Source organism: Theropithecus gelada, chromosome 19 (genome assembly GCF_003255815.1).
Source record: "Theropithecus gelada isolate Dixy chromosome 19, Tgel_1.0, whole genome shotgun sequence".
Taxonomy (NCBI): Eukaryota; Metazoa; Chordata; class Mammalia; order Primates; family Cercopithecidae; genus Theropithecus; species Theropithecus gelada.
This window is the reverse complement of record NC_037687.1, coordinates 41867631-41889482: the sequence shown is the minus strand read 5'-3', so window position 1 is coordinate 41889482 and position 21852 is coordinate 41867631. Positions and strand designations below refer to the sequence as shown.

Sequence of the window (21852 nt, the reverse complement as noted above, 5' to 3'; positions counted from 1 at the left end):
CTCTCCCAGTCCTTCCTCCTGTCTCTCCCTTCTGCACCCTCCTGCTCTTTTTTCTGATTCTCTCAATAACTGTGTGACTGTCCTCATCTCTTTCTCTCTCCTGATCTGTGTCCTAGTTCCCTCACTCCTCACTCCCGCCCCCCACGTGTCGCCCACATCTCAGTCTCTCTCCCAGTGCCAGTGTCTAGATACCCTTCTGCCCTCCCTTAGTACCTCTCTTTCCACCCCATCCCCACTGCTGATTTGCCCCACATCCAGGACAGGGAGCTCCCTGGAGATGTCTGGGCCTGGGATGACACCTCCTGACACCCCCGTTCCCCACCCTAGTCTCAGGAGGGGCCAACCCACCGTCCTCTTCCCAGCCCTTCCCTTCCCCCGGCCCGGCTCCTGCCTCCCTCTTGGCTGCGCCCGCTGCAGCTGCAGCAGCCCGTTGCCGGGGCAACCACAGCTGGCTGGGCGGGAGCCCCTCCACCCCATCCCCCTTCTCCTCCTTTCTGGCAAAGCAAGGCGGAGCTGGGACAAAGCCGGGGAGAGGCAGGGTGCAGGCGGGAGGAGGAGGTGGATGGAAGTAGGGGCTGGCTGGTCGCCTCACCCCCTACAAGGCCCCCCCCACCCCTGGGCCTCCTTCTTGGTGATGCCCCAAACCAGACGGGAGAACAAGGCAGTCGTGGGCAGAGGGGTCAGGCCCAGTTTAATACACAGAACAAGTTAATTCACAGCAGAGGCAGGCAATAGAGGAGACTCGGTGACAAGTGGGAGGGGACTCCTGGATTGGGGGACATCCCCCCAAAACCCACCACCTCCCCCACCTGCAGTCTCAGTTTCCCTTTTTAAAAACCCAAACAACAAACACACACAACCACAAGAAACAACCACGCCCCCTCACTCCCCCCAAAATGGCCAGTGAGGGGGGCGGGGGCCGCCAGGCCTGGCGGGGCGGGAGGAGGGCGGAGGAGGGAGGGAAAAGGAGTCCGTGGCGGAGTCTGTGCTTCTCATTCCAGCAGGCGCTGGGCGGGGGCCCACCCGGCCCCACCACCGCCACCCACCAGCCACGGCAGGCACGGGGCGGGCACAGGCCAGGGCGGTCGGGGAGGGGCAGGAACAGAGTTCAAAACCAAGGTTCACATCATGCAGTATCCACCGTGGGCACCGGGAGGGGCAGGTGGACACCACGCCCACCGCCCTGGGCACAGGAGGGGAAGGTGCCCACCTTGGGTGGGGCGCGGGACGGCTGCAGCTCCAGAAATTGGGGTTCGGGCGCCCGGCAGGGGGCCGGCAGAGGCGGGTGCCCAGTGGACGCTCTCAGCAGCGCCCCTCCACCCAGCCAGGCCTTGGAGGACTCTTTGTATATATTAACTTCTTTTCCTTTTTTTTCTTTTTTTTTTTTTTTTAACTTTTTGTCTTTTTCTTTAGAAAAAGGCTCTGTCCATGCCCCTGGCTGGCACCCACCACCCCCCATGCCCGCCCAGAGGCGGGGTATGGCTTTGAGGGGAGAAGCCCCTGGTGTCCATTTGCCAAGGGACAGAGAGGGAGGGAGGGAGGGAGAGGCCCTGGCCGGGCCCACCCACCCACAGGGCAGACATTCCACTTGCACAGAGGGGAGGGGGTGGCCCAGCCCCCTCTCGGCTTCCCCCTCTCCCGCTCCCGCTGCGGGGCATTCAGGGTGGAGGAGAAGTGAGGAGCTCAGAGAGGCAGGTAGGCGAGCACCACCCCAGAGTCCCGGCGCCGAGCCGGCCTAGGTGAGGGTGATGTAAGCGGAAGCCTTTTCCTTCAGGTGCCGAAGACAGAGGTGACAGCTCCAGCTCCCTGCGGGGGCGGCCGAAGCTGGAGTCAGGCCCAGGTCCCGGAGGGCTGCCCCAGCCGCTTCCCACCCAGAGGACACAGTTCTCGACAACCGGGAGATGGGCGTTCCCACCCCCCCGCCCACGTGGTGCCTGCCTCTCCTCTCACCTTCCGGGGGCTCCGCCATGGGGGGGCTGAGGCAGTACATGTGGTAACCCCGATCGCAGTCGTCACAAAACAGCAGCTGGTCCTGGGGGGTGAGACCCGCCCAGCTGGCACCCTGGGGGCACGGGCACCAGAAACGGGGGTGGGGGGCTGGGGCAGGGGCTAGGTCAAGGGGGCTGGGGGGAGGTGAGGCCTGCCAAGAAAGTCTCTGAGAAGGTCTTAGCAGCAGGAAATGTGTGCACAACACTGCTTAGCCAAGCATATATCCCTCGGGACGGTCCCTCCGCGATTTATAGCGGGGGTTTCATAAGGATTTATAGTGGGGGTTTCACAAGGCTCTGCGGAAGGTTTATTATTATTATTATTTTATATTTTTAGAGACAGGGTCCTACCCTGTTGCCCAGGCTGGAAGTGCAGTGGTGCAGTCACAGCTCACTGCAGCCTCACACTCCTGGGCTCAAGTGATTCTCCTGCCTCAGCCACCTGAGCTGGGACTACAGGTGTGGGCCACCACGCCTGGCTGTTTTTTTTTTTTTTTTTTTTTTAATTTTTTGTAGAGATGGGGGTCTCACTATGTTGCCCAGGCTGGTCTAGAACTGCTGGGCTCAAAACTCCTCAGCCTCCCAAAGTGCTGGGATTACATGGGTGGGCCACCACTCCCGGCCTGTGGAAGGCCTTATATGACACCAAGATGATCTGATACCGGCTCTGCCTGCAACAGTCATGGCTTTTGTTTTTGTTTTTGTTTTTGAGACGGAATCTCGCTCTGTCACCCAGGCTGGAGTGCGCAGTGGCGCCATCTCGGTTCACTGCAATCTCCACCTCCTAAGTTCAAGAGATTCTCCTGCCTCAGCCTCCCAAGTAGCTGGGACTACAGGCACCCAGCTAATTTTTGTACTTTTGTAGAAATGGGGTTTCACCATGTTGGCCAGGCTGGTCTGGAACTCCTGACCTCAGGTGATCCACCCACCTCAGCCTCTCCCAGAGTGCTGGGATTACAGGCGTGAGCCACCGCGCCCGGCCTGTGGAAGGCTTTAAACAATCCTAAGATGATCTGATACCAGCTCTGCCAGCAGTGGTCATGGCTTTACATCTCAGCTCTTCCATTTCCCTAGCTGGCTGACCCTGGCCAGGTCTCTTTCCCTCTCTGAGCTCGGTTTCTTCCCTGCGAAGTGGGAACAAGACCCCCTGCTTCAGAGGGTGGTTGGGAGGAGTCAGAGAGACAAAGAGGAGAAAGTGCCGGGTTCAATTTATGGACACCAGCATGATGGTAACACAGGGGACTCGCGTTCAGCAGGGAGGGCTCAGACACAGGCTTTAAGCTCGAGGAGCGGAGGTGGATGTGCCAAGCGGGGCGGGCAGCAGGGCACGCGGGGGGCGGGCGGCACTCACGTCGTTCTCGGAGGTTCCGCACAGGCTGCAGGATTTGCACTCAATGCACTGCCAGCGGTAGGTCCGCACAGCTGCCGTCATGTTCACCGTGAATTGTAAACATGAGGGGTGTCCTGGGGGCCAAGGGGCAGGGGTGCAGTTAGGAGGTCAGCGTGCCCCTGGTGGGCACTGACCACCAGGGGAACCATCGCTCAGCCCCTACTCCCGGCTGATGAGGCCGGGATGAGCTGCCGGGGTCCACAGCCTGACCCCACACCTGCCCAGCAACCACGTGGCCAGCAGCTGTCCCCCGGCCACCAGTCTCCTACCACAACCACCATGGCAACCACACTCTGCTCCCCTGAACGCCATGGCAACCGCATTCCATTACCCACAGTGCTGTGGCAACCACTTTCTACCACCCACAACACTGTGGCAACCACCTTCTGTTAACCACCGTGCTGAGACAGCCACATTCCATTACCCACAGCAGAATGGCCAGGGTCCTGTTAACCGCAGCAGCGTGGCGACCGCACTCTCCCAGCCACAATGCCATGGCAACCGCCTTCCACAACGGGGTCCCCACACCTTGGTTTCGTGCAACTAAAGCCCATTCCACATGATGCCCCAGCAACCAAACTGTTACTGACAATACTGTGGAGCGCCAGGCTGTCCGTCATTCCACGGCCCCGGTGCAGAGACACCCGCAGCTGCGACCTGCAGCCACGACCCGTGGTGCCCGCCCCCTGCAACCACGGCCCCGGTGCCATCACAACTACATTCCATGATACCGAGTTGCCATGACAACCACATTTCACTACCCATGATGCCATGACAACCACAATGCATGGCCTACTGTGCTGTGGCATCCAGTCTGTATTGCCCACAAGTCCACCACAGGAAACCACGTTCTGTAAGCCACAATTCTACGGCAAGCTCGTCCTGCTACCAGTGCCCAGGTGGTGGCATCCGTCACTTACACCGCACAGCTCACTACCCGCCACACCTTGACCCCCGTCTCTTGCTACTCCTTTTGTCTTGTTTTGGTTTTTGAAACAGGGTCTCACTCTGTTGCCCAGGCTGGAGCACAGTGGTGCCATCAGAGCCCACTCTGCAGCCTTGACCTCCCGGGCTCCAGCAATCCTCCCACCTCAGCCTCCCGAGTAGCTGGGACTAATGGGGTGCGAAACCATACCCAGCTTTTTTTTTTGAGACGGAGTCTTGCTCTGTCGCCCAGGCTGGAGTGCAGTGGCGCGATCTCGGCTCACTGCAAGCTCCACCTCCCGGGTTCACGCCATTCTCCCGCCTCAGCCTCCGAGTAGCTGGGACTACAGGCGCCCGCCACCAAGCCCGGCTAGTTTTTTGTATTTTTTAGTAGAGACGGGGTTTCACCATGTTAGCCAGGATGGTCTCGATCTCCTGACCTCGTGATCCACCCGCCTCGGCCTCCCAAAGTGCTGGGATTACAGGCTTGAGCCACCGCGCCCGGCCAATTTTTATATTTTTAGTAGAGACGGGGTTTCACTATGTTGGCCAGGATGGTCTTGATCTCTTGACCTTGTAATCCACCCACCTCAGCCTCCCAAAGTGCTGGGATTACAGATGTGAGCCACTGTACCCGGCCAATTTTTTTTTAATAGATGGGCTCTCATTATGTTGCCCAGACTGGTCAAAAACTCCTGGGCTCAAGGGGCCGGGTGCAGTGGCTCATGCCTTTAATCCCAGCACTTTGGGAGGCCAAGGCAGGCAGATCACCTGAGGTCAGGAGTTTGAGACCAGCCTGGCCAACATGGTGAAACCCTGTCTCTACTAAAAATACAAAAACTAACCTGGCATGGTGGCGTGTGCCTGTAATCCCAGCTACTCAGGAGGCTGAGGCGCAAGAATCAGTTGAACCCAGGAGGCGGAGGTTACAGTGAGCCAAGATTGTGCCAATGCATTCCAGCCTGGGTGACAGAGGGAGACTCCATCTCAAAAAAAAAAACCTCCTGGGCTCAAGCAGCCTCCCACCTCAGCCTCCTGGGTAGCTGGGACTAATGGGGTGCGACACCATGCCCGGCTAATTTTGTTTTTAATAGATGGGATCTCACTATGTTGCCCAGACTGGTCTCAAACTCCTGGGCTCAAGGGAGCCTCCAGCCTCAGCCTCCTGAGTTGCTGGGATTACAGGTGCGCAACAACACACCTGGCTAATTTTTAAATTTTTTGTAGAGATGGGGGTCTTGCTATGTTGCTCAGGCCGGTCTCAAATTCCTGGCCTCAAGTGATCCTCCCACCTCTGCCTCCCAAAGTGCTGGGATTACAGACGTGAGCCACTGCACCCAGCCTCTCACTACTCTTGATGCCATGCTAAGCACAGGCCGCTACCCACAGTGCCATGAGAGCCACATCCCGTTATCCCTGAAGCCTCACTGATCCGATCCAATTCCCACCATCCTCAGCAGTTGCATCAGCCTCGCTAGCTCTGGTTATCCTCAGTATCCCCTACACGCTCGGGGTCCCCTCAGTCCTCACCGCCTTGCCTCCCTCCCTCCAGGTCTGCACTCCTGAATGTCCTCTGCACCCGGCCCCCAGAAACCTCAGGTGGGGAGCGTCACCTGATCGCCCACAGTCTGCACAGGAGATGAGGTCCTCGGGACACCCCGTCTTCTTGGAGCCCCCCAGGCAGAAGTCACAGTAGCCGTTGGGGATGACAGTGCCATCGGGCGCCTTCTTGGCTGCAAGACAGCGGACAGGCATTGGCACGGGGCAGGCAAGGGCACCCCGCAAAGGTGGCTGCAGACGTTAGGAGCAGAAGGAGGCGTCCATACCTGTGTGTTTCCTTTGTGCCTCAGGGACCCAGGCCAATTCTTTGTAAAACTCTGGGGTAAGGGGGACAGAGAGAGGGACTCTCACCACAGGCAAGGCTCCACCCTGCCCCCAGCCTCAGCCCCAGGGATGGACCTCTTAGTCCAGGTGTGGGGAGGTGGGAAGAGTGAGTAGCTACCCTAAGCCGTGGGGAGAGGCGAAAACAGTTCTCATCGGGACTCCCAACTCTTCTTTTTATTTATTTATTTTTTTTCAATTAAAAATAAAAGCAGCATCTTGGTATGTTGTCCAGGCTGGACTCCAACTCCTGGCCTCCAGCGATCCTCCCGCCCCAGCCTCCCAAAATGGTGGGATTATAAGTGTGAGCCACTGCACCCAGTCAGGATTCCCAACTCCTTGAGACAACTGACCCGTCCTCTTTATTGGGTCAAAACTTGGTAAAGACAGCGTGAAGAAGGGCTCCCTGCTTCCCTTCTCACTTACATGTCTCCCAGCCACCCACTTCCAAGTGCACCCTCAGTAATTTGTATCTAACAAATTCAGAGAGTACCCCGAGCCAAGATCTGGTACAGAAACAGACACTCAGAAGAAAAATTCTGAACACCGAGGTGCCCAGGTGTGTAGTGGCCTGGGGTGAGGACACTCAGCCTCTGCCTCTGAGAGATAGGTGGGAAGACGGTGTCTCCCTGCTGCCTCTCCCAAACCCTCCTCCTCGCCCCCATCCCTCAGCTGTCAGAACTGGCATGGGATTGGCACGGGCGGACGCCAAGGGCTCCCAGGTCACAGACCCTGCCCCTTGACCAAAGCTTAGCCGAGAAAGGAGAAAGGGAAGGCAGGGCGGGAGGGGAGCCATCTATCACACCCCCCCTCCCCAAGCTCTAATTGAAACAATAAATCAGACCCAGAAATATTACGCCCGGCCGGGAGCGAAGGAGCGATGGTTGGTTGCCATGGCAACCCCAGAGCCAGCATCCCCATGGTCGGTGGGGGGAGGGAACGGCTGAGCTGGAGATTTTCCAGAAATGTCTAATGCCCCCCCACCCCCACCCCCAGCTGGGCTCCTCTTCCCCACTCCCAGGGCCCCTCACCACCCCCACCTGGCCTGCCAGCTCACGTTTATGGTTGTTTTTCCGGTGGAAGGGCAGGGCGTGGCGTTCGGCGTTCTCCTCCCCCTCCTCCTCAGCCAGGTGGGTGTGGGTGTAGTGGTAGCTGAGCCCCGGCCGGTTCTTATACCGTTTCCCACAGACTGGGGAGCGAGCGAGCCAGGAGGGCCTGTCAGCCCCTCCAGGCCCATGCTGCCTCCACCCTGGCCTCCAGGATCACACCTCCCCCACTCGGCCAGAGACCTGAGCATCCCCCCAACCCGGGTCTGGAACAGGAGGCAGAGGGCCACAAGGTGGGGATTCTCTGGGCCCCCCTCTCTCTGCCTTTCCCCCTCTTCAGAAGGACTCACTATCACAGACATACGGCTTGTCTCGGTCCTCCAGGGAAGCGGTGTCCTGGCGTTTCCGAAGACCCCCGATGCCATATGCCTGTAGGGAGAGTCAGGAGTGAGAGGCCAAGAAAGTAAGAAAACAGGCCGGGCGCGGCGGCTCACGCCTGTAATCCCAGCACTTTGGAAGGCCAAGGCAGGCAGATCAGTAGGTCAAGAGCTCGAGACCACCTTGGCCAACATGGTGAAACCCCATCTCTACTAAAAATACAAAAATTAGCCGGGTGTGGTGGCGCATGCCTGTAGTCCCAGCTACTTAGGAGGCTGAGGCAGAAGAATCGCTTGAACCCAGGAGGCGGAGGTTGCAGTGAGCCGAGATCACGCCACTGCACTCCAGCCTGGCGACAGAGCAAGACTCTGTCTCGAAAAAAAAAAAAAAAAAAGGAAAAAAGAAAGTGAGAAAACAGAGTCTTTTGCAAATTCAAATTGCAGCTCTGCAAACGTCCTAGCTGTGGGGCTTCAAACCTCTCCAAGTTTCAGCTTCTTCCTCTGCGGCACGGGGATGAAGGTAGCTCTAACCCACTGCATAATCTCTGCTTTGCAAATGGCTTAATACAGATGAGCCTCAGTTTCCTCATCTGTAAAATGGGTATTAAATCCCCCACCCCTGCAGGCTGTTCTGGGATTCAATGAGGTCAGACTGTGGCAGGGGCCGACCACTGCGCCTGCTCCACGAATGAGACCTGTCATTGAGGGGAGCAGGGGAGAGGAGAACCTTGGGGTGATACCTTTCCTTTGGCCCTGTTCTTCCTCCTGGGAATGTCATCCTCCAAGTCTTCCACCTCGAGATCATGCGGAAACTCCAGCAACTGCTGTTTCTGGGCAATAGAGAAAGGAGACGGATCAAGAAAGTAGGAGCCACTGACCTGCTTTTGAGGGGCTCTGGGCAGAGGTGGAGATTGGGGATGAGAGCGTAAGTCGGGAGTTCTTCCAAACAGAGATGAAGTCTGGGAGGATGGAGACTGGGATGCCCAAGGGCTGGAGGAAACCAGGCGGTTTCAGAGCAGGAACATGAGGGACCGGGCTGGCGGCCGGCAGGGGTGAGAGGAAGCCATGTCAGGGGGTCCCCCAGGGGTGGGCCTACCTGACAGTCCATAATGGTCTCCTCCTCCTTCAGCTCAATCTTCTTCTCCCCCGTCTCTGCACACAGCAGAGCCTCGAGGACGGGCCCTTCAGGGAGGCCACCCTCCTTCTTCAGGGGTGCTTCACAGTCTGGGGACAGGGCCATGGAGGGGTCAGATGGGGAAGTTGACCCTAGAGGACTCCTCAAACTATGCAGGTGGGGGGACCATGCTCTTTGCGGGAGGGAAGAAGCTTTCCCACACTCGGCCAGCAGCCGAGGCGAGGATTTAACTACACGCCCTAGAAGGGAGGCCCAGACCCCGGGGAGACCCAGCCACACCCTCAGATGCCCTGGGACGCATGGCAGGAGACACAGTCAGAACTTTGGATACACCGGAAAGCCTCAGAAAAAGACACAGGCCATCAGGCACACCCAGACCTACTCAGGGAAGACACAGCGACTATTTTTTTTTTTTTTTTTTGAGACGGAGTCTCGCTCTGTTGCCCAGGCTGGAGTGCAGTGGCCGGATCTCAGCTCACTGCAAGCTCCGCCTCCCGGGTTTACGCCATTCTCCTGCCTCAGCCTCCCTCCCGAGTAGCTGGGACTACAGGCGCCCACCACCTCGCCCGGCTAGTTTTTTGTATTTTTTAGTAGAGATGGGGTTTCACCGTGTTAGCCAGGATGGTCTCGATCTCCTGACCTCGTGATCCGCCCGTCTCGGCCTCCCAAAGTGCTGGGATTACAGGCTTGAGCCACCGCACCCGGCCGACACAGCGACTCTTAAACACACCCAGACAAATACGGACAGATACACACTCACAGAGGAGACACATGGACACCCATAGGGGACATCCAGACAGATTTTCTGAGACAGACGCGGAAAGGAAGTGGCCCAACCAAGCTCTCCTTTTTCTTTTTCTTTCTTTTTTTTTTTTTTTTTTTTTTTTTGAGACAGGGTCTCGCTCCGTCACCCAGGTTGGAGTGCAGTGGCACAATCTCAGCTCACTGCGACTCCCAGGCTCAAGTGATCCTCCCATCAGCCTCCTGGGTAACTAAGACTACAGGCAGAGTGGTTGGCCCGCCACCACACCAGCTAATTTTTGTATTTTTGGTAGAGACAGGGTTTCACCATGTTAGTCAGGCTGGTCTCAAACTCCTGAGTTCAAGTGATCCTCTGCCTCAGCCTCCCAAAATGCTGGAATTACAGGCACAAGCCACCATGCCTGGCCAAGCCACACTCTCAGATACAGCCTAGAGACTCAGAGAGGTATAGCCAGATCCTTGGAGACAGCCAGACACATGAAGGAGACATAGCCGGACCCATGGGTACTCTCAGAGATGCACAGAGATAATCAGCTGGTCAGGTGCGGTGCCTCACACCTGTAATCCCAGCACTTTAGGAGGCCGAGGTGGGTGGATCACTTCAGGTCAGGAGTTCGAGACCAGCCTGGCCAACATGGTAAAACCTCATCTCTACTTAAAAACAAAATACAAAAATTGACCGGATGTAATTGCTCACGCCTGTAATCCCAGCTACTCAGGAGGCTGAGAAAGAGAATCACTTGAACTCGGGAGACAGAGGTTGCAGTGAGCTGAGATCGTGCCACTGCACTCCAAACTGGATGGAAGAAAAGAAAGAGAAAGAAAGAAGGAAAAGAAAGAAAGAAAAGGAAGGGAGGGAGGGAGGGAGGGAAGAAGGAAGGAAGGAAGGAAGGAAGGAAGGAAGGAAGGAAGGAAGGAAGGAAGGAAGGAAGGAAGGAAGGAAGGAAGGGAAAGAAAGAAAAAAGAAAGAAAAGAAAGAGAAAGAAAGAGAAAGAAAAAGAAAGAAAGAAAAAAAGAAGAAAGAGAGAGGGAGGGAGGGAGGGAAAGAGAGAAAGAGAAAAAGAAAGAAAGAGAAAGAAAGAAAGAAAGAAAGAAAGAAAGAAAGAAAGAAAGAAGGAAAAGAAAGAAAGAAGGAAAAGAAAGAAAGAAAAGGAAGGGAGGGAGGGAAGAAGGAAGGAAGGAAGGAAGGAAGGGAAAGAAAGAAAAAAGAAAAGAAAGAAAGAAAGAAAGAAAGAAAGAAAGAAAGAAAGAAAGAAAGAAAGAAAGAAAGAAAGAAAGAAAAAGAGAAAAAAAGAGAAAGAAAGAAAGAAGAAAGAAAGAAAGAATTAGCCCTCCAGATACCTAGACCTCCCTGGGGAAGACAGCCAGATGAGATGCCTAGACACACAGTGGGGAGATACCAACATACCCAGGGAGAATTGCTCAGCTAGATACACACACACACACACACACACACACACACAGAGGAGACACAGACAGACAGAGAGACACAGCCAGGTGGGCACTGCCACACTCCTGGGTACGCACAGACCTTCGGACTCAGGAAGAGAAACTGACCCCAATGACCCTGATACTCCTACACACATTCAAGGTTAAGTCCAGATCCTCTGATGGACTGACACACACGTGCAGAAATACACCTGATACGCCAGACACCATCAGGAAGAGATTCTCCCAGACACTCCGAGGCACCTGCACACGCACAGAAAGAGACGGCCGCACCGCCCCACACACCCAGACACACTGGGAAGGAGCTGGGCGCCCTGACAAACCAGACATACACAAGACACAAGCCTTCTAAGACACTTGGAGACACCCGGGAAGATACACCTAAGAGAGGAGAGAGCTCCAACCAGACACTGAGACATCCAGGCGCCCTTGGGGAGATACAGAGGCGGACACCCTCAGGCACCCACAGAAAAAAATACAGGCAGATGGCCGGGCACGGTGGCTCAAGCCTATAATCCCAGCACTCTGGGAGGCCGAGTCGGGTGGATCACCTGAGGTCAGGAGTTCGAGACCAGCCTGGCCAACATGTTGAAACTCCGTCTCTACTAAAAATACAAAAAAATTAGCTGGGCATGTCGATGTGCGCTCCGTGGGAGGTTGAGACAGGAGAATCACTTGAACCCACTAGGCGGAGGTGGCAGTGAGTTGAGATCGTGCCACTGTACTTCCAGCCTGGGCAACAGAGCCGGACTCCATCTCAAAAAAAAAAAAAAAAAATACAGGCAGATACTGATCCATCCCAACTCCCAGGGGAAGGGATGCAGTCAGAAACTCCACACACCCACACACACCTAACAGGCATCACTATGCCCTCCAATACCACTGAACCCCCTGGCGGGCTGTGGTGGCTCACGCCTGTAATCCCCACACTTTGGAGGGCTGAGAAGGGAGGATCCTTTGAGCTCAGGAGTTCGAGACCAGCCTAGGCAACCTAATAACACCCTGCCTCTATTTTAAAAACAACAGGCCTGGTACAGTGGCTCACGCCTGTAATGCCAGCACTTCGGGAGGCCGAGGTGGCCAGATCACCTAAGGTCAGGAGTTCCAAACCAGCCTGACCAACACGGTGAAACCCCATTTCTACTAAAAATACAAAATTCGCTGGGCGTGGCGGCGCATGCCTGTAATCCCAGCTACTCAGAAGGCTGAGGCAGGAGAATCGCTTGAACCCGCTAGGCAGAGGTTGCGGGTTCAAGGTTCAACTGCCCACTAGGTGGAGGTTGCGAGATCGCGCCATGGCACTCCAGCCTGGGTGAAACTCTGTCTCAAAAATAAATAAATAAATACATAACAACAACTGGGCACCTGGGCCCATGTAGGAGGAGATGCAGTCGCCACTCAGTGACTCAGAGAAACTGTGGAATCTCTGGGAAACACCCGAGATGCACATGGGCAGACACACAGCCAGCCAGGCAGACACTTGCTAGAAGGCGGATAAAGGTGACCGACGGGCTTGGACACACAGCAGGCCCTGGGACACCGTTGGGGGCCCCAGCGGCTGCACCCACCGATCTTGTACTCGCAGGGCCTGAGTCTGGGGTCCTCCAGGATGTTGAGTCTCCGTTTCTTCCTCCAACAGCGGGCGGGGTACGTGTAAATCTGTCCCGGGGCCAAACCTGGAGGGAGAGGAAGGTGAGAGGGCGGCCGCGGTGGGGTGGCCCGGCCCCGCCCCGCCTCGCGCCAGCCCTCCCAGCCGTACCCGGCCCGCGGTGGGTCTTCTCCATCCAGATGTAGCAGTTGTTCTGGGCCACGCCGGTCTGCGAGTCGAGGAAGGGCAGTCGCAGGCTGCGCTCCGCACACAGGCGCGCGTTGTAGCTGCGGCAGTGCTCGATGGCCTCGCGGTAGAAGTCCTCGCCTAGGCTAGAGGGGCAGCGAACGGGCGGGCGGCTGTCAGCAAGGGCAGGCGCACAGGGTCGCCCAGCACCCCTCCCCCGGCTGCCGGCCCGCCCAGGCTCGGGAGGGGTGGGCAGACCCCTCCAGCTTCACCTCTCTCCTCCTCCCACTCCGGGACCCAGGCTGGGGGAAGGGGACAGGGCCCAGGGGCCCCCAAACTGGGACTCAAACAGGCCTCCAGCTCATGAGTAGAAACACCATACAGAAACAAACAAAAACACACCGGGATGTATCCCTACATGAACACATGCAGACACACAACACAAATCACCCACAGTCACACGGGATTCACACACACAAAGAGAGACAAATCCCAGTACTCACAAAGGAGAAACAGACAAACCTCACACACGTGCACACATAAATATCTACTGAAAAAGACAAATATCCCAAGTTCTATAGTGTGGAGACGAATCACACAAATAACCATGCACAAAGACACATCACATATCCACAGACACACACCAGAAACACATCACTCACACAAAGACACACAACATGGAAGCATAACACCCCACACACACACACACCTCATGCAGCCAAAGACATACAGACACACACATGTCAAAGGACAGGAACTACAGAAACCACTTACCCCCCTGTGCACTTACCCACGTATCCAAAGACACAACACAAACCACACACACAATATCCAGACACACAACACAAAGAAATCACATAGATTCACACAGGTACACACATTTACAAAGATGTGCAATGTGGAACCAGTATCTAAAATATAACACATCCACACAGACACACACACATATAAAACACAGAAACAGCCAAATCCACCCACAGTCACACAAAAATTTACACACAAATACACACAGCCCTACATACCCAAAAACACAGAACACAAGACAAATGACAGATAGTTCCAAAGGACACAGACACACACTGGGAGACCCAAATATCCAAAGATATCTAGTGCAGAATAAAAAGAAACGGACACACGTCCACACACCTATCCCCCAAAAATTCTTTTAAAAACCAGAACACAAATAAGTGGCACATACACACACTCCACATCCCAAGACAAAGGTAGTTGGACTTCACTCCAGTTTGCCAAGGCTCCCGCACCCCCGGGTCATTTCACCCTCTCCCAGACCCGAGGGTCGCAGGGAGGGGACGATGTCCCCCTTCCCCAAAAAGAATCTGGAGGTCCCCCACGCCCTCCACCCCTCCAGGGAGCGGCGCATCCGACATCATTCTTGTCAGAGACCCACAGTCACACACTCTCGCACCCCCACGCAGCCCCGCACTCGGTGACAGCCCCCCAGACACCCCCTCGGCCCCACCCCCGGCCGCCACACACACCCAGGCCCGCGTAGACCCGCCCGCGCTCCCTCCCCGCCTCCTGCCAGCCCGCACCACCTCAGGGGGCCAGGGATGACAGTGGCCATCTTGCTCCCCGGGTCCTGCCCCCAGCAGGTCCCCGCCGGGTCGGTCCTCCCGGCGGTCGGGCGGGCGCTGAGGCCGCCCATCCATTCATTCCCGGGGGGCGGGAGCACGAGGGCCACGGCCAATAGCGGCGACGGGGCGGGCCCGCCCGGGCCATGCCGGGAGTGGTAGTCCCAGGCCGGGGGGCCCCCGGGACCCCGCGGGGACGGGGACGGCGCGGAGGAGGGGCCCGGGGCACGCACCGTCACTCACCCGCCCTCACTCGTCCACATAGCCTGCTCTCGCGTGCACACAACCACATGCACACCTGGACTCGCACACGCCCACGCATGGCAGTTTACACACACATTCACGCGGAGACTCACAGCCTCCCACACACTCCTACTCACACACCTTCGCACGGACTCACAGCCACATGCACACACACTGCAATACTAAGAGACGCAGAGACACCTCCCAGGTGCCCACACAGACTTCTCACCAACATGCTTCCAGCAGACACCTCCCATCCCCCCCACCCAAGTCCCTCCTGGCTCCAGAGTCCCCATCCGGGGCTGTCTCTTCCAGCAGCCACGCTCACGGTCACCCCGCCCTGCTCAACGCCTTCTGCAGGCCTGACAGCAGCAGTGCAGGTTAGAAACAGTAGTCACACCTCCAGGGTTCAAATCTTAGCTCTGTCACTTGGTGGCCATGTGACCTTGGCAAATGACTTAACCTTTCTGGGCCTCAGTTTCCTCATCTGTAAAAAGAGGATGATGCCTCACTGGAGTGTTGTGAGGATTAAATGAGGAAGTATAGGCAAAGCATTTTAAAAGGTAACTGGCAGGCCAAGCACAGTGGCTCACACCTGTACTCCCGGCACTTTGGGAGGCCCAGGCAGGTGGATCACCTGAGGTCAGGAGTAGGAGACCAGCCTGGCCAACAGTCTCTACTAAAAATACAAAAATTAGCCGGATGTGGTGGTGCATGCCTGTACTCCCAGCTATTTGGGAGGCTGAGGCAGGAGAATCACTTGAGCCCAGGAGGCGGAGGTTGCAGTGAGTTGACATCCTGCCTGGGCGACAGAGCAAGAATCTGCCTTAAACAAAAAAACAAAAAAAGGTACCTGGCAGGTAGTATTTGCTCAAGAAATCCATTTATTCCACAAAGGAGCTGATATGTACTTTACTAAGATGTCAATGGTAATACCTAAATGCTATCAGAAAGAATAAAGCGGGCCAGGAACAGTGGCTCACGCTTGTAATCCCAGCACTTTGAGAGGCTGAGGCGGGCAGATCACCTGAGGTTGGGAGTTTGAGACCTGCCTGACCAACAAGGAGAAACCCCATCTCTACTAAAAATACAAAATTAGCCAGGCGTGGTGGCACATGCCTATAATCCCAGCCACTTGGGAAGCTGAGGCAGGAAAATCACTTGAACCCAGGAGGCGGAGGTTGCAGTGAGCCAAGATCATGCCTTTGCACTCCAGCCTGGGCAACAAGAGCAAGACTCCATCTCAAAAATAAATAAATAAATAACAAATAAGAAAGAAAGAATAATGCTGGCCAGGTGCAATGGCTCCAGTCTGCGATCCCAGTACTTTGGGAGGCCTAGATGAGAGGACTGCTTGAGCCCAGGAGTTTGAGACCAACCTGGGCAACATATCCAGACTCCTGTCTCTACAAAAAAAAAAAATTTAAATTAGCTGGGCATGATGGCGCATCAGTGTAGTACCAGCTACTTGCGAGGCTAAAGTGGGAGGATAGCTTGAACCTGGGAGGCTGAGGCTGCAGTGAGCTGTGGTCTCACCACTGCACTCCAGTCTGGATGGCAGAGCAAGACTCTGTCTCTAAAAGCAAACAAACAAACAAAAAAAATAAGTAAGCAGGGCGAGGTGACTCATGCCTGTAATCCCAGCAATTTGGGAGGCTGAGATGAGAGGACCACTTGAGCTCAGGAGACCAGCCTGGGCAACATAGCGAGACCTGGTCTCTACCAAAAAGAAAATAAATAGCTGGGCATGGTGGCACGTGCCTATGGTCCCAGCTACTCAGGAGGCTGAGTCAGGAGGATTGGTTGAGCCCAGGAGATCAAAGCTGTAATGAGCTATGATCACACCACTACACTCCAGCCTGGACAACTGAGCAAGACCCTATCTCCAAAACAAAAAAAAAATAGATGCTCAGTAGATATTTGTTGAATGAGTAAATGCACCCATCATGTGCTGGGCATAGTTCACCCCGTGTTGCTATTAATATCTGCATTTTCCAGGTGAGGAATCTGAGGCACAGGAAGGTGGCCTCACATACCTGCATCCCCTGGCGGCTCTTTGAAAGTGAGACTGAAGGAAGGAGGCAGGCACCCTGACGCCCCTCCCCAAGTGGCCCTGACCTCCTTCTCTCTTCCACTGTCACACACACTGACTTCACCGGAAGAGATCCCCAGGGAGTGAGCGGACCCACTGAGTCACACACTGACCCAGTCTCTCCACAACACCACCACCCCGTCCCTCTTCCCGTCTCACCCCTCCTCCCCCTTTCCCCTTCCTCTCTTCCGCCCCGACCCCTGTAGAGCCAGCATTCAGATTTGGGCGGCTGCTGTAATTAACACGCCCACAAACGCCCTCATCCACCAGGGGGCGCCCCAGCCGATAATAGTGGCCCGCTAGCCTTCACCATTTTTGTCACTTGAAATCCCCCCATGAGAAAGATCCAGTCAAGGCCTCCTACACTCACGGTCACTTCTACACACACACACACACACACACACACACACACACACACCCCTCTAGTCTTAGACCCTTTCCACCAACTCGCCCATCTAAGCCAGGTAAGGCCTTGGCCGGCCCCTCTCCTGAAACAGGAGGAAGTGGGTCTCTGATTCACATATGGCCTGGAGTGTGACAAAGGGATTAAGTGGGGGAAAGTGGCACCCCTACGATCACTCTGGCCTCCAGGGGCCTATAGTGGCCACCCCACGCCTTGCCCACGGTGAGCTGTGACCCCACCTTCCTCTCTCACCTCCCATTCGCTCACAGGTCCCCTAGCACACCCTCTTACACTCGATTCCCACACCTCTAGCCTCAGGCACACACCCCTGCCCCACCCCAAACTCTCATGTCAATTTGATTAAGAGAAGCCCGAGTGTAGACACTCTGAGTGTAGACCTTTCTAACAGTCCTCCTCTACAAGCAGAATTTCTATTTGTCTTTTCTTTTCTTCCTTTCTTTCTCTTTTTCTTTCCCTCCCTTCCTTCCTTCCTTCCTTCCTTCCTTCCTTTCTTTCTTTCTTTCTTTCTTTCTTTCTTTCTTTCTTTCTTTCTTTCTTTCCTTTCTTTCTCCTTCTTTCTCTCCTCTTTCTTTTTCTCTCTCTCTTTTTTTTTGGACAGGATCTCACTCAATGGCCCAGGCTGGAGTGCATGAACACAGCTCACTGCAGCCTCCACCTCCCAGGCTCAAGCGATCCTCCCACCTCAAACCCCCAAGTAGCTGGGACTACAGGTGTGCACCACCACACCCGGCTAATTTTTGTATTTTTGTAAAAACAGGGTGTCCCTATGTTGGCCAGGCTAGTCTCAAACTCCTAAGCTCAAGTGATCGGTTCACCCTGGCCTCCCAAAGTGCTGGAATTACAGGCATGAGCCTCCGTGTCTGGCCCACCAGCAGGGCCTCTACCCGCAGACCCAGGCTGACACTTGGAGCGGGCTCTCCTTTCTTTCCTTCCACCCTAACCACCTGCACACACCACTCCCACACACTTCTACACACTTGAACTCCCAGTCCTCTCCCTGGCCCAAACAATCCTCCTGCCCCATCCCCCAGTGCCTGTTGGGGAGCTGGCCCACAGTAGAAATCCATTTCATAAATCAATATTGATACTACGAATAATAATCACTACATTTGATCAGTGTTGGTCTCTGTGCTAAGTGCTTTACAAAGATGGCCTTATTTAAGCCCCAGGACAGCCCCATGGGGTGGTAAGGGCTGTTAGAAGCCCCCATACACAGATGGTAAAACTGAGGCTCGCGGCAGGGAACATTCGTGGCTCAAGCTGGTTTCAGAACTCAGGCAGTCGGAACTTGCGAGGGCGGCACCCTCCAGCTCCTTCTCCCCATGGGATTTGACTCGCATTCCTTCAGGAGCCAGGGAGTCCCCACCCTCACCCCTGCAGAGACCTTTTGGAAGGGGAGGGCACAGAGGGGCAGGGCCCTCCCAGTCCAGGCTTACTCTGGCTGGGCCCCTGCTCAGGGCTGCAGCACACCTCCTCCCGGGGTCTGGGCCAGGGTCAAGGTGAGGGGCCCCATCGCCTGTAGATCCACCAACTTGCACAGGTGCCCCGTTCCCAGCCATTTTGCGGATATCCCTCACAGGACAGACAGCTGTCTGTGTGTACTACTTAAGGTGAGAGGGCAGCAGAGGGGTGTCACCACCATGCACCACCTCACACGGACCCAAGCCCCACACACCGGCTCCCGGCACCCTGCTCACGGCGGAGCCACACGTGTAGGCGCGTGCCTCTAAGTCTCTGCCCCGCTTCCTCTCCCAACTCCCACCCTCCACCTCCCACCCCCATTCCCGCCAGAAACCAGAAGCAACTGGCGGCCTCTGGTCCAGCCAGCAGGCGCATCCCTTCTCGTGGGTGGGGTGGGGGGCCGCTCCCTCTCTCACTCTCTCCCTCTCACCCCCCTTCACCCCCGCCCCCAGCCCTCGATGTTCAAGGTCAAGGCAGCCAGTGCACGGGGTTGGGGGAAGGGTGGGGGAGGTCGCCCCGGCCCCTTTGTGCGACGCCGCGGGCGCTCGCCCTCCGCCTCCTCCACCAGGCCCGGGAGGAGGGGGAGGGGAGCGCCGCGCTCGCCTGCGGGGAGGGAGGGCGGGAGCGGCCGAGCGCCTGTCACTCGGAGCCCGCTGTCACCGCCTGGGAACAGGGGGTGGGGGAGGGCTGGGACCCGGGAGTCCGGGATCCCGAAGAGGAAGCAAGAGCGAGATGGAGAGGGGGAAGGGGAGGGGTGGAGAGCGCGAGGGATGGCAAGGAGAGGGGACGGTCAGGAGGGGCCAGGCTGGGACCTAGGCGTCCGAGTTCCCAGTCACCAGGCCCGGGAAGAGGCGAACGCTCGGAGGGCCGCGGCCAGGGAGAAAGGGAGGGAATCCCCGGAGACCGAGGGCGCTCCCGGCACCGCCTCCTGGGCAGCCGGTCCCCAAGGGGATCAGAGATGCTCCCGTTTGATGTGTATGGGCGGGCAGAGGGAAGGATGCTGCGGTCCAGGCTGACCGTGGGTTCGGGGTTTCTAGTTCCCAGAGATTCCGGGAGGAAAAGGGAGGCAGCGGGGATGGAACTCGGGACCCCCGACGTCTCAGCTCCCACCCTGCGGCCGCGAGGGCCGGGGTCCCCAGAGAAAGAAGGGGAAAGAGAGAAAGGCGCTTTGATGAGGGGAGAGCGGGTAATGGAAACCCTGGAGACCGAGGTCCGGACTTAGGTGTTCGAGCTTCCAGCCCCGGCTGGGGCAGGCCCGGCACCTCCGGAGACCCTGACGAAGAGATGGAGGAGAGGGAAGCCCCTACCCCCACTCTGGGTGGGGAAACGGCCTCCGCCACCCCCAGCCCGCGCCACATTCCATCACTGACAGCGACAAAGAAGAGGCGCCCCCGCGACCCTGGAGGGGCTCCCGCCCCCAACCCCAGGGGGCGACAGGGGGTGGGGGTCCCCGGGGCAAGGGTTCGCGCTGGGGGCCCCCATTCAACTACGGTCCGCGCGCTGGGTTCCCCTCCTCAGCCCTAGGGCGAGCGGGGGAAGGGCTCCTGGTGGGGGGGGGTCTGGACAGGGGGCGGGGACGGCGGGGACACTCACGACTTGAGCGGGTTCTGAATGGCGGTAGCCATGGCCCGCTCGGCTGGGCCGCCTCCGGCCCGGGGCGCCGCTGCCGCCGCGCGCGGGCCCAGCCCGGCCTGCGCCGCCCGCTCTGCCGCCCAGCGCGCTACGATTTCATTCATTCTTGGGGCTGCGGCGCGAGCGGAGCGGGGCGGGCCGGGGGCGGGGCTCAGCCAATCCCCGCGCCCCCCGGCGCACGACGGGACGTGGAGTCTAGGGGCGCGCGGCGGCGCCCGAGGGCGCCCCTGCCCGGACTACACGTCCCAGGGGGCGTCAGGAGGACCGCGCTCCCATTGGCTGCTGGGGATACAGGGAGGGGCGGGGCTCCCCCCAGAGCATCTTTCCTCCCTCCCTGGGAGTGCTCGGTCTCCAGCTCGGGATCTCCACCCTCCAGGCACCGCGGGCGCGGAATCAGGTGGTCCCTAGCTTCTAAGTGTCCCCAGGGTATGCGGATGACCCTAAAGTCTGTCGTGTATTATTGTCTGGGCCTATTTGGGTGTCTCTTCTATGTCGGACAGCCTGTGAACAAGCACAGGGGTTCATCAGTGCCTTTGTTCATTTACTGAGTGCCTGCTGTGTTCCAGGAACTCTTCTAGGCACTGGGGATACAGCAATGACCAAAACAAAGTTGCCACTCTCAAGGAGCTGACATTCTAGTGGAGAAAGACAGATAATAAGAAAATAAATAGATAAAATCATTTCAGACAGTGAACGGTGCTATAAAGAAAAGAAAATGGGGCCAGTCGTGGTGGCTTATGCCTGTAATCCCATCACTTTGGGAGGCCGAGGCAGGTGCGTCATCTGAGCTCAGGAGTTCAAGACCAATATGGGCAAGATGGCGAAACCCCATCTCTACCCAAAATACAGAAAATTAGCGGGGTGTGGTGGCGCATGCCTGTAATCCCAGCTATTCAGGAAGCTGAGGTGGGAGGATCACTTGAACCTGGGAGGCAGAGGTTGCAGTAAGCCGAGATTGTGCCACTGCATTCCAGCCTGGGTGACAGAGTGAGACCCTGTCTCAAAAAATAAATAAATAAATAATAAAAAGAAAAGAGAGAGAGAGAGAGAAAGAAAAGAAAAGAAAAAGAGAAGAGTCTGGGCACACACTTATAATCCCAGCACTTTGGGAAGCTGAGGCAGGAGGATTGCTTGAGCCCCAGAGCACGAGACCAGCCTGGGCAACATAGTGAGACCCCATCTCTACAAAAAGTTTAAAAATTATCTGGGTGTGGGGATGCATGTCTGCAGTCTCAGCTACTCAGGAGGCTGAGGCACGAAGATCACTTGAGCCTGAAAGTTGGAGGCAGCAGTGAGCTATGATCACACCACTGCACTCCAGCCTGGACAACAGAGACAGTCTCTGTCTTGAAAGAAAGAAAGAGAGAGAGAGAGAGAAAGAGAAAGAAAATAAAATAGATTCAGCAGAACACAGATTCTGGAAAGAAAAAAATAAGCAAATGAAAAATAACTTTAGGGACGGGCGCGGTGGCTCACGCGTGTAATCCCAGCACTTTGGGAGGCCAAGACGGGTGGATCACGAGGTCAGGAGATCGAGACTATCCTGGCTAACACGGTGAAACTCCGTCTCTACTAAATATACAAAAATTAGCCGGGCGCGGTGGCGGGCGCCTGTAGTCCCAGCTACACGGGAAGCTGCGGGAGGAGAATGGCGTGAACCCGGGAGGCGGAGCTTGCAGTGA

At 56.6% G+C, this 21852-nt stretch overlaps 1 protein-coding gene across 7 annotated transcripts; it reads right to left on the bottom strand.

Moving 5' to 3' along the window:
• Positions 1 to 665: 665 nt before the first annotated feature.
• DPF1 (double PHD fingers 1) lies at positions 666 to 20287 on the bottom strand. Of its 7 annotated transcripts, none has more exons than XM_025367342.1 (12): positions 20132 to 20287; positions 12712 to 12867; positions 12521 to 12628; positions 8703 to 8830; positions 8347 to 8436; positions 7580 to 7658; positions 7241 to 7372; positions 6129 to 6179; positions 5916 to 6035; positions 3340 to 3452; positions 1951 to 2032; positions 666 to 1806 (listed from the first exon to the last, which is right to left on the bottom strand). In XM_025367342.1, the coding sequence occupies exons 2-12, from the start codon at positions 12734 to 12736 to the stop codon at positions 1736 to 1738; spliced, it is 999 nt and encodes a 332-aa protein (XP_025223127.1). In that variant the 5' UTR covers positions 12737 to 12867; positions 20132 to 20287; the 3' UTR covers positions 666 to 1735. The 7 variants fall into 7 exon arrangements, with proteins under 7 accessions (XP_025223127.1, XP_025223124.1, XP_025223121.1 ...); XM_025367339.1 differs by having other exon boundaries at positions 12712 to 12872; positions 20132 to 20262; XM_025367336.1 differs by lacking the exon at positions 20132 to 20287 and adding an exon at positions 14283 to 14413 and having other exon boundaries at positions 1951 to 2062; positions 12712 to 12872.
• Between the last annotated feature and the right edge of the window lie 1565 nt (positions 20288 to 21852).

Bases quoted from the DNA above. Each gene is read 5' to 3' on its own strand.
- DPF1 (XM_025367336.1), bottom strand. From the start codon at position 14,392: ATGGGCGGCCTCAGCGCCCGCCCGACCGCCGGGAGGACCGACCCGGCG. The intron at 8,437-8,702 runs GTAGGCCCACCC...TCTATTGCCCAG, and splicing joins AGACCATTATGGACTGTCAG to AAACAGCAGTTGCTGGAGTT. The intron at 7,373-7,579 runs GTGAGTCCTTCT...CTCGCTCCCCAG, and splicing joins CAAGCCGTATGTCTGTGATA to TCTGTGGGAAACGGTATAAG.